The 12452-nt window shown below is 39.4% G+C and overlaps 1 protein-coding gene across 2 annotated transcripts in view; it reads right to left on the reverse strand.

Annotated features, from left to right (window-relative positions):
* Positions 1–12452, reverse strand: part of LONRF3 (LON peptidase N-terminal domain and ring finger 3) — a 56844-nt gene that overhangs the window by 29553 nt on the left and 14839 nt on the right. For both annotated transcript variants that reach the window (XR_004423833.1, XM_033114016.1), the window contains exon 6: positions 315–429. Coding sequence is in view for 1 of the 2 variants with exons in the window: in XM_033114016.1 (XP_032969907.1) it covers positions 315–429 (115 nt within the window). In the remaining variant the exon portion in view is untranslated. The remainder of the gene's footprint in view (positions 1–314; positions 430–12452) is intronic.

Below are 12452 nucleotides of genomic sequence, written 5' to 3' on the forward strand. Positions count from 1 at the left end.
GCCATGATGGGATTAGAACCAGGATCCATATTTATCATCAATTTAATATTTTTTTTCCAACACAAATTAATTTCACTACCAACAGTGCATAAAAAGCTAGCTGTTGCCTCATTTTCTTGAAGGATTTTGTGGAGAGGGGACGGGTGGCTATAAAGTAGGAGAAAGAGATGGATGGTCTGAGGGGGTATTTTGCCCTAGCACAGTGCAGTGGCTTGGAATCCAATAGGACACAATTCCAAATAAGAATTTTATTTAAGAGTCTTAGTACCCGATTCCAAATAAGCTAACCCAACCAAGAAAGAAAAATGTTTTACCTGTGAAAGACCATCTTTGCACAGTGGACACTTCGCGTTGTGATCTAGGCATCTTTCAAGACATTTTAAGCAAAATGTGTGCCCACAAGGTGTTGTGACCGGCTCATAGAATAATCTGAAATTTAGGAATCAAAATGAAAGAAAACTGCAATAAGACCAAAAAATAAAAGACAGAGTATTATTTGGAAAATTCTCTGTGTGTGGGAGGATTCTTTTTAAAAAATCCCGGCAGTTGTTTCACTTCAGAAAAGCATTTGTTTTTATTTGTGAGCTTGATTTTAAAATAATGCATTTATTAAAGTTTAGGACATAGCTAAATCATTTTGTAACATTAGTTCTAGTCAGTCTTTTCTGGGGCATACAGATTTCTTTTTCCTGGTCTAGAGATGAATGCCCAGAGTGTCTGATAGATTCCATTCTAAAATATTTTGCCAACCTGTTCACCTGAGTACAGTAGTACCTCGGTTTTCAAAAGTCTCCATTGACGAACATTTTGGTTTATGAACACCATAAATCCAGAACTAAATGCTTCAGTTTTCGAACACGACTCAGAAGTTGAACATGTCACACGGCTTCCGCTGAGTGCAAGATCCTGAGACCTAGCTGTCAGCTGTTTTTGAATGTTTCAGAACTTGTGGATTACGCTCGAAAACCAAGGTACCACTGTATATGTAAACACTCAGACAAACACATGTGCGCGTACATACACACACACTCACACATTTACCCATTTAAGTACTATATATCACATTACAGTGGAAACAGACTTGGCTTCTTTGCTAACCTTGAATCCATTTTACACCTAAGCAATGTGTGATCCTGAAGGATCTTGAAAATTGCCCCTGCCTTTTATATGGATAGATCATTTTCCTAGAGGCAATAGAATAACATTGTTAATGTGCTTACTGATACACACGTACATACAAATGTACATATATACATGTATATGCATACATATACTTCAATGAGATCCTATTTTAATTGCTTTGTGGGAACTGAACATTTTCAAAGTAATCTGGGTGTCTTTTTAAAAGCTGTTCTGTACATTCAGAGATTCATGGGTTTACTTTGCTTAAAGGAAGGCTCACCTGCAGAACCACTGGGGGGGCAGCTGAAGATGATGGTTCAGGAATGGGGCCTGTACTCACCAAGAGGACAGAAAGAAAGGAAAGATGCATATTTTGACCTCATGAAAGTATTAGTTGAGAGAAAGAGGCTGCCAGCTGCACAGCCTCCCTTGTGTGGCCAGAAGGTGCACAAGCAGTCTGGTCACACTGCCAGGCTGAGCAGAAGAATCAAAATCTCAGAGTTGAAAAGCACTTGAGAAAAAATGGAACCCACCATCCAGAATGAAACTGAGGTTCAAAGGGGATGAAGTGGCTTATCTACCTACCTGTATATAGCTAACTGTTGGCAGATGAAAGGCTATCCAACTTTCACTTTCAGTTGTGTGTTCTTTCTATGAGAACAATGACCCTCAGTCATCACTGTGCATGAGAATCACCAAGGGACCTTTTTCTTTAAACAACTTTATTGATGTGCAATAAACTGCATATACTTCAAGTGTACAATTTGATAAGTTTTAATATATGTACACACCCATAAAACCATCTCCACAATCAAGTTCATGAACATACCCATCACCCCCAAACATCTCCTCATGCCCTTTGTAAACCCTCCCTCCTGCTCCTGCCCACACCACCCATCACCGGGGGGACTTTTAAAAACTACAGATGCCTTGGATCACACCTACAGAGATTCAGATCAGTTGGCCCAGGGTAAGGGCCAGGAATCAGGATTTTTTAAAGCTCCTCGGGTAGTTTTAATGTGCAACCAGGGTTGAGAATTACTGTATTATGCAATCCTACTAATCTCTGCATAGGCGAATCTTCTGCATTTGTCTTCAAACCTAATTGTCAGAGTCACCTGTAGAGCTTTAAAAACATAGACATGGCGAAGCCCCACTGGATAAAGTCTGCGATTCAGCAGGTCAAGGGGAGGGGCAGAGATTTGATATTTTTAACAAACCAAGGTCTGGAGTAGGAGAGAGACTTCGTATATTCACTTTTGTTCTACTTTTTGAATGTTATAATCCTGTCTTAAAAATAGCTAATTTAACAAAATTAATAAATTTTAATTATTAAATCAGCCAACAAGTAAAATTAATTTTAAAAATACTCTTTATGATGGAGGTCCTAACTGGTTCGCTAAGACAAGAAGAAAAATAAATAAAAATAAGAGGATTGGAAAGGAAAAACAAACAAACCTGCTGTTATTCACAAATGGTATGATGGTGAACTTAGAAAATCTAAAAGAATCTACAGAATGATTATTAGAATTAATAGGAATTGATATAATAGCAAGGATGCTTGATAAATATACACACATTTGTATTCTATATATCAGGAACAGACATGAGAAAATACATTTTTGAAAGATGACATTTACAATCGCTTTTATAAATCAAGTACCCAAGAATAAGTCTAAACAAAGTTGCACCAGACTTCTTAGTGGAAAAAAAACAAAAAAACAAACTATAGACACTTCACTGAAAGAAAGTAAAGAAGACCTAAAGAAGCACCAATACAAACTCCAACAGGTTATTTCACTTGTTTGTGTTAGTGGAACTTGGCAAGTTGATTTCTACACTTTGTAAGGCAAGGCAAAGGGCCTAGAAGAGCTGAGATACTTCTGAAGAGCAACAATGTGGAAGGACTTGCTCTACCAGATGTCAGAACTTATTATACAGCTGTAGTGATTAAAATAGCGGTAGGACTATCACAAGGCACATAGATCTGTGAAACAGAATAGAAAGCCCAGCAATAGACCCAGACACAGATTCTTCATTTATGACAACTGTGGTACTTCAAAACAGAAGGGATTTTCAGTACATAAGTAGCATTCTCAATAAATGGTATTTAGGATAGTTGGCTAAGCATAGGGGGAAATGAAGTTAAACAATTTCTCACACAATATACAAAAATCAACTCCATGTGGGCTGTAATAATAAGTGTGAAAAGCAAACAGTGAAGCTTTTAGAAGATAAAATACAATACATTTATGACCTCAGGTTAAAAGGAAAGATTTCTTAAACAAGACACACACACTAACTATAAATGAAAAGATTGGTAATTTTTACCACTTTAAAATTGGTAAAGTTCATAAAAAGATACCATTAAGAGAGCAAAAAGGCAAGCCACAGAGTGGGAGAGGGTGTTTGCAGCACATATGACTAACAAAATACAAGTCAGTAAGAAAAAGAAAGATAACCTAACTGAAAATGGGCAAAGACTCATATGTACCAGTCTATATAAAAATTGGTCATAGCAATGTTGCCCATAGTAGTCCAAACTAGAAACAACCCAAATATCCATCTATAATAGAACTGATAAGTAAACTGTGGTAGATTCATACAATGAGACACTATACACTAATGAAAGTGAACAAACTTCACCTACATGTAATAGCATGGGAACATGTAATACTGAGGAAAAGAAGCCAGAAATGGATATAAATGGATAATTCAATTTATATGAAGTTTTTTTTTTAATAGGCAAAACGAAATTACACTGTTTAGAGATGCACACATGGGTGGTAAAACTATTTTGAAAAAGAAGAGGGAGGTTCAAGAGGGTAGAGGGGGTCAAATATATAGTGACAGAAGGAGACTAGACTTTGGGTGATGAGCACACAATGGAATATACAGATGATGTATTATAGGATTGTACTCTTGAAACATGTAATCTTATTGACTAATGTCACTCAAATTAATTTAATTTAAAAAAGAAGAGATAAAAGTCAAGATAGTTGTTTCAGGGGGAAAGGGAGGGAGTCGTGATTTGGAAGTGGCATATAGGCAGCTTCTGAGGTTCTGGCACTGTTTTATTTTTTGAACTGAGAGGGGTTGCATGAGTATCCTCTTTACAATATTTTGTTAAGAGATTACGTTTATATTTTATGTATTTTTCCACTGTGTATATTTTACAATTTAAAATGCTTTTCAACAGTGTGATTTGCAGCCTGATTTGTGAACCACGACTATGATCTAACTACCATGTTTTCCCAAAAATAAGACCTAACCGGAAAATAAGCCCGAGCATGATTTTTCAGGATGACATCCCCTGAACATAAGCCATAATGCATCGTTTGGAGCAAAAATTAATATAAGACCCAGTCTTATTTTCGGGGAAACATGGTACTAGAGCAGCAAAACCAGAATATCTCACTTCCTTAGTAATCTGTGTCCTAGAATCGGAATGCTTTTTATACATTATTTGATGACACTGAAGATGAAGATGATTAATGAATCTGTATCTGCAAAACTATTTTTCCTGACGATTTCAAAATTGGGCCTTTAGTTCATTTAAGAATGTAATCCACATAAAATAATAATGATATAGCTGGTTAATTAATTGCAATAAATACTGACATTTAATGAACAGATGAGTAAAACAGACACAAAAGGATACAGCAATTGTTTGCAAGAGGTATGATTAAAATGTCCCTGATCTGAGTGGTCACAAACAAGAATGCTGCCACAGATGCTGCATAATTATTGCTTTGAAATAATTCAAGGCTCAAATCCTTAGAATATATCACTTTTCAATACTCAATTTACTTCTATATTCAGGGCTACTCTGCTACTCTCCAAATGCTGACTGAGTAAATTGACTAGAACAGATGGAATATATTTCTCTTGGGTATGTGTAATACTGCTTTTCACATAAGTTAACTTTATATATTAACAGGCAGTAATAACTTTATGTATTAACAGGCAGTAATTATGATTAGATCCATTTTACTATTGAGGAAATTAAGACCCAGACAGGTTAAATAACTTGCCCAAGATCATACAGCTAGCTAGTAAATAGCAGGGCTTGGATGTGAAGTCACATCCGATCCCCAAGCCTATTTTCCTTCACTATATGACATGGCCACAACTGTGTGTACATCTATAGTATCTAGAATAGCTAGAATAGACATCATCCATCTACATGCAGAAACACACACTCGCACACACACTTTCCCCCGCCCTGTCTCCCTCCTTCCCCTCTCCGAGAGAGATGGAGGGAGGGAGAGAGGGTGACAGAGAGAGAGAGAGAGAGAGAGAGAGAGAGAGAGAGAGAGATTAAAAGGAAAAGATTTCTTAAACAAGACACACACACTAACTATAAATGAAAAGATTGGTAATTTACCAATTTAGAGAGAGAGAGGGAGGGAGAGGGAGAAAAGTGACAGGGAGAGGGAGAGGGAGAGGGAGAAGAAGAGGGAGAGAGAGAGGGAGAGAGAGAGACTCTATATAAAGATAGAAATGGATATATACTCACATTCTTCTCCATTTTATTTACCACTTTAGGTAATAATTTCAGAAAACATTTCAGGGAGGCATTTATAAATCAGAGTAGGGTCAGATTTTTTTCACAAGAAAGCATTTTACATTGTCACAGTGAGGAATTAAACAATAGTAATCATAAATATTTTCAGTTAAATGTCAGCCTGGATACAATGTTTAGCTTATCTGAAAATAGCTATCTTTTCCCAGCAGCTACATCCTTGTATTGTGTTCTTTTGCAGCTATCAAAACGTGAGCAAAGAGAGAGCAAGAAGGAGGGGGACAGATAGAGAGGGGGAAAGAATAGAATAGAATAGAATAGAATAGAATAGAATAGAATAGAATAGAATAGAATAGAACAGAACAGAACAGAATAGAATAGAATAGAACGAAATGACTCCTTAACACCCAGGTAGTTGAGTAGCTAAACCTAAGTTAAATATAAAGCTTTTTATTTCAATTGACAAAGAGGTCCCTGGGCCATTAGGTAACTGGTTCAAATATCAAACATTCTTGCTCCACATGTCAAAATATCCTTGTCACCCTAATGGTGCTGTTCCATAGCAGTCCCAGAAGTGGCCCCCAATGGCTAGGATGTCCATATCAGGTAAATCTCAAAGAAGAATTTCCAGTCACTAAAGACTGAGGGGCAAAGTTCTGAGGTGTTGGATTTAGAAGAAACATCCCTCAGCAGATCTCTCCGAATCTGGCAAGGGAGACTCGAAGACTGGAAAGTTCCTCATGAATGCACCTGCCAATTATTGTTCCATTCACTCTTTCCACCCTTTCCCTGTGGAATTTATAAGCTGCTCCTGATTTTCTCCCTAGAATCAGAATAGATAAATGCACACTCTAACTTGTCTTCTACCAATGCAGCACCACAGGACTGGAGTTCATTCTAGAAACACACAGGAAGTACAACCTGTGTATGTAAAATTTATGACCTGGCAGATTGTTTAAAACTAGCTCTATCCTTAGATCCTCTACCCCAAAGACACAAGAGGGTCGTAATAGAATCTAATAATAATGCTAACAATAAAAAAAAGAAAACCACTAAAGAGCAGTGAAAACAGGAACTTTTCAAGACTACAATATTTCAAGCTAAAGCATGTATATGAAATAGCTCCTGTCAACATCTGATTTCTGACTTAGAGACAAACCTTGTCGGAAGGGGAACTACATTTTTCTGACCAAGAGTTACAGTTTTAAGAGCCTTGAGAATTGACTGGGTGGTGAGCACACAATGTGATATATAGGTGATGTATTATAGAAGTGTACACTTGAAACCTATGTAATTTTAATTATCATTGTCACCCTAATAAACTTAATTTAAAAAAAAAAAAGCCTTGCGATCAGAAATGCTCTCTGGATGTGGCAAGGTTCTTTTTGCCATAAAGCAGCTAGTCCCCCTATAACTTCCTAGCCTATATGGTACAACAGCTATTCCAGGCAAAGATGGCTTTTTGTTTTGAAGTCTCACTTAGAACAGAGGGTCAGGATAAGGGAAATAATGTTTTTTAAAGTCAGAGCGAGCAAACTAAAAGGAGTCTTATCCTCTTGGTACTTACTTCTTGGGCCAAATTTCTAACCCTTCTCTGAAGCCCCCTGTTGAGATCAGGGACAAACAAGATGAAAGGGAGAAAGCAGAGGAAAGGGAACAAAAGAACTTCAATCTCAGGATTCTTAGTCTTCAGGGAAAACACAAACAGGATGAGTCTGTGTATTTGATTTTGCATCCCCTGGATATCGAGGGGAGTGATAAGTACACCAAAGAGCTGGGCTTTCTGAGCAAGCTGAATCAAGTCTCTCAAAGTCTGACATCTGAAAGACCACAGGTCATGTCACAGGCTTAGAGCCACCATGGCATTACCTGTGGAGTCCCATTTCTCTACTGGGAAGCAGACTTTCCTATCTCATATCTTGACTCTGGCATGACCCACCTGCCACTTTGTTGTGGAGGAGTGGGAGGTGGTAAAAGGAGCAAACTCCATACAGTATATGGAAAGTTTTCCTTCAGTGCTTCTATATCCCATGTGTCAAACTGTTTGTTATCAGGCCTGCTGAGCAAATCTGACAACTGTAATTTTTTTAAGAAAAAGGAAAAGTACACATTCGGGTAATGGCTGCCTTACCTATTTTTATTCAGAGGACAAGAAAAGTCATCCCGAATACAAATGCATGTGACTGATATGGAAGGCATATGTGCTTGTAAAGGCAAGAAAATATCTGAGGATCCTCTGCTGGCGGGATCCCAGTGTGTGGTATACCAAAAGATTTTTCTTCTCTTGAGTCAACCATCTTAACAACTTTTGTGCAAATATCTTAGCTTCCTTTTAATACTTTTTTTGGGGAAAAAAAGGCACATTTGAGAATCTACTCAAAGCTGTAGACTTTGTCCTGAAAACACACACACACACGTTTTATATACAACATCAGGAGATTCATAGATCTATTAGAATCTATATATAGAACCTCTTCAGGGGTCCACAGACCTAAAATTAAAGAACCCATGGTCTAGAAGAAAAAAAATAGTTAACATTTATTAAGTGCTTCCTATATGTCAGAAACAATTCTAAGAGTTAAGTAGATTTTCTCAATTAATCATAACTACCCCAGAGGGTAGAGACTACTGTTCTCTATTTTACTGATGAGAAAGCAGTGGCAGAGAAAGTCACTTGCTCCAGGTCAAATAGCCAGTAAGTGGCAGAGTCAGGGTTCAAACCCGGGCCATTTGGAGCTCTTCCTCTCAGCCACAAAGTCACAGCTGTGAACTGAAACAAATGAAAGCATTTTTTTTTTTTTACACAGACCGTGATTATAGTTGCTTCCATTTACTTTTTTTTGTTGGGGGTGAGCGGGCATGTCAATACTTTGCTTCACCAGAGTTTTGAGAAAGTAAAGATTTGGCACTGGGTGAAGGTGAGATGTTTGGCCAAGAAGTACAGGCCCAGGGTGACATCATAGGAATGGCGGCAGCGGGGCGCACTTTTTGAGTTCTCCTCCGGATCTTATCACAAATGGGACATCTATAACCCATCAAAGGACTCTCTGCTCATCACGCAGAACAGCTAAGAGACTCGTGCAAGGATTACTTGAAGGTGGGCAAATTGGGCAAGCAGGGGAAAAGCGTAGGGAGCGGAGTGGAGACGCAGCCCGCATCTGTTGCTGTGGAAACGTGGTCCGCACCTGTGTCTGTGGAAACGCAGCCCGCATCTGCGGCTGTGGGAATGCGGCCCGCACCTTTGGCTGTGGAGAGGTGGCCAGCATCTGTGGCTGTGGAAACAGGTCCACATCTGCGGTGGTGGAAACCCAGTGGGCATCCACAGTTGCAGAGACTCAAGGGATCCCAGGACGGAACACAGAACACAAAAGCCAGGAGGTGGGCTCTTTCCCTGCATCCCACAGCTGATCTCTCCCACTGAGGGGACAGCCTATCCAGCATTGGAGGCAATAACCTCAGCTCAGACCTCGAGTTGGGCCCTAGGCGGGACAAAGGACACAAACTCCATACCTGGGCCCCTCCCCCTGCTCTTCCAATCCTACCCCCGCCCTTCCAGAGACTTCAACTGGCCCCTGAACTGAGGAGTAGTATCAGATTACAGAGGAGCCTTAGTGCTCAGGCTCTGGGAAGACTGGCCTGAAGCTCTGACCCAGGGAAGAGGCTGGGAAGAGTGGGACTTTTGCTGGGCTAGGAGAGAAGAGACTCCTCCATCCCAAACCAATGCCTTTTCTGTCCTCCCTAGGGCAGGGCAATTACAACTGCAGAGGCACTCCCAGGGATCAGCAGTAAGCAGCAGATGCAGCTCTGGGTTTTCAGCAGCTCAGAAATCTCCCGCCCACCATACACACACACACACACACACACACACACACACACGGAAGAAGTGCCCTAAGACTCAGGAGAACTGGACACAGGGCTGGTGGTGCTACTCTCAGTGCGCATATGTGCAGGCAAGGGCAGAAACTGCACTGACTTTGTAAAAACTACCATCCAGACCCCACAGGCCCACGCATGTAAATCTGCAGTTCCAACGTCACTCTGGGCACCAGGTGACTGGCTCTGCCTGCACAATATGCAGAGGACTCTTTGGTACAGCAGACGACAACCTGGAGATTACTTGGTGGGCTTAAGCCAAGACTGACACTGCTTTTTGTTTTGTTTTGTTTTGTTTTGTCTATATATCTTTGATATCTTTGCCTGTGTTGAGTGGGGGTTGTCGGTTGTTTTTACATGTGAAGGTATTTGATTTTTTGTTGTTGTTGTTATTGTTGTTGTGCTTGGTGATTTGCTTTGTTCTGAAATTGCCCTACCAGGGCCCAGCTTAAGAGGCACAAGATTCAACATATCCAGAGGCCAACTCCAGACCAAACCAGAGTACCACTGGGTTTGACCTACAAGTCACAAACCCAGAGGGAATTCTCTGCAGGCACAAGAGCCCATAGAGGCCAAACCACATTTAAATGGTCAACCCTCACGCAGCAGAACACCCTGTGGTGGGCAGAGCCAAGTCTCACAACGAGTCAGCCTAAGAGTTAATCCCACCTACTCACAAGCAAAAAGCAATTAAAGATCTTCTTGAACAGGACAATATACACAACACAAGAGTCACCTTTGGAGCACACGCAGAGGAGAAGAACAAAGCAGTGCAAGTCAAATATAAAGGACACATACTACATAAGATAACCTAGCAACAACTAAGAACTCTAGGAGATCTACTTAATACATCAAAGCAAACACAGAGAGTCAGCCAGAATGGGGAAACAAAGATACACGTCTCAAATAAAACAACAGAAGAAACCTCCACAACTGGAACCAAATGAAGCAGAGGTAACCAACCTTTCAGAGACAGAGTTCAGAACACTGGTGATAAGAATGTTTAAGGAGCTCAGAGAAGACATAAAGAAGGATGTAGAAACCATAACGAACAACCAGTTAGAACTAAGGAACACAATTACCGAAATTAATAACTCACTTGAAGGAATTACCAGCAGGTTAGATGAAGCAGATGATCGAATCAGCGACTTAGAAGACAAGGTAGCAGAGATCACCCAAACAGAACAGGAACAACAGAAAGAAAAAAGAATAAAAAACAATGAGGATGGCTTAAGAGACCTCTGGGATAACATCAAGCGCAACAACATGCGCATCATAGGAATACCAGAAGGTGAAGAGAGGAAGCAAGGGATTGAGAACATATTTGAAGTAATAATGTCTGAAAACTTCCCCAACCTGATGAAGGAAACCAACATACAAGCCCAGGAAGTGCACAGTTCCAACCAGGATAAACCCAAACAAGGTCCACACCAAGACTCATTATAGTTAAAATGGCAAAGCTAAAGGAATTTATTACCACCAAGCCAGCATTGCAAGAAATACTAAAAGGATTTCTGACAATAGAAGAAAGATCAAAACAACCTAACTACAAATTTAAAAATGGCAATAACTATGTACCTATCAATAATCACTTTAAATATAAACGGATTAAATGCTCCAATCAAGAGACATAGGGTGGCTGACCGGATAAGAAAGCAAGACCCTTGTATATGCTGTACACAAGAGACTCACCTCAGAACAAAAGACACACAAAGGCTGAAAGTGAAGGGATGGAGTAAGATATTTCATGCAAATGGAAATGAGAAAAAAACTGGAATTGCAATACTTATATCTGACAAAATAGACTTTAAAATGAAGAACATATTAAAACATAAAGATGGGCACTATATAATAATAAAGGGATCGATCCAACAAGAGGACATAACCCTAGTAAACATCTATGCACCCAACATAGGAGCACCTAAATATATAAAACAGGTACTGACTGACATAAAGACAGAGATCAACAGTTACACTATCATAGTAGGGGACTTCAACACACCTCTGACAACAAGGGACAGGTCTTCCAGACAGAAAATCAATATGGAAACAACACCCTTAAATGATACATTGGACCACTTGGATCTAATCGATATTTTCAGAACATTTCACCCCAGTGCTGCAAAATACACGTTATTCTCAAGCGCACATGGAACATTTTCCAAGATAGACCATATGTTAAGCCACAAAACAAGTCTTGATAAATTTAAGAAAATTGAAATCATACCAATTGTCTTCTCTGATCACAATGCTATGAAATTAGAAATGAACTACAGGAAAAAATCGGGAAGACACACCAATTCATGGAGGCTGAATAACTTATTACTAAATAATGAATAGGTCAAACAGGAGATCAAGGAAGAAATCAAAAGATATCTCGAGACAAACGAAAATGAAAACACGGCGACCCAAAATCTATGGGACGCCGCGAAAGCAGTCCTAAGAGGGAAATTCATAGCTTTGCAGGCCTACCTAAAGAAACAAGAAACATCACTAATCAACAGTTTATCTTCACGCTTAAGGGATCTGGAAAAAGAACAGCAAAATAAGCCCACAGGGAGCACAAGGAAGGAGATAATAAAGATCAGAGCAGAAATAAATGAAATAGAAACCAGAAAAACAATACAAAAGATCAATGAATCCAAGAGTTGGTTCTTAGAGAAGATAAACAAAACTGACAAACTTTTAGCCAGACTCATTAAAAAAAAGAGAGAGAGGACCCAAATTAATAAAATCAGAAATGAAAGAGGAGAAGTGACAAGAGACACCGCAGAAATACAAAAAGTTTTAAGAAGTTACTATAAGCAACTATATGCCAACAAATTTGACAATCTGGAAGAAATGGACAATTTTCTAGAGGCATACAACCTTCCAAGGCTAACTCAAGAAGAAATGGAAAACCTGAATAGACTGATTACCACCACGGAAATTG

Source organism: Rhinolophus ferrumequinum, chromosome X (genome assembly GCF_004115265.2).
Source record: "Rhinolophus ferrumequinum isolate MPI-CBG mRhiFer1 chromosome X, mRhiFer1_v1.p, whole genome shotgun sequence".
In the NCBI taxonomy this organism is placed as follows: domain Eukaryota; kingdom Metazoa; phylum Chordata; class Mammalia; order Chiroptera; family Rhinolophidae; genus Rhinolophus; species Rhinolophus ferrumequinum.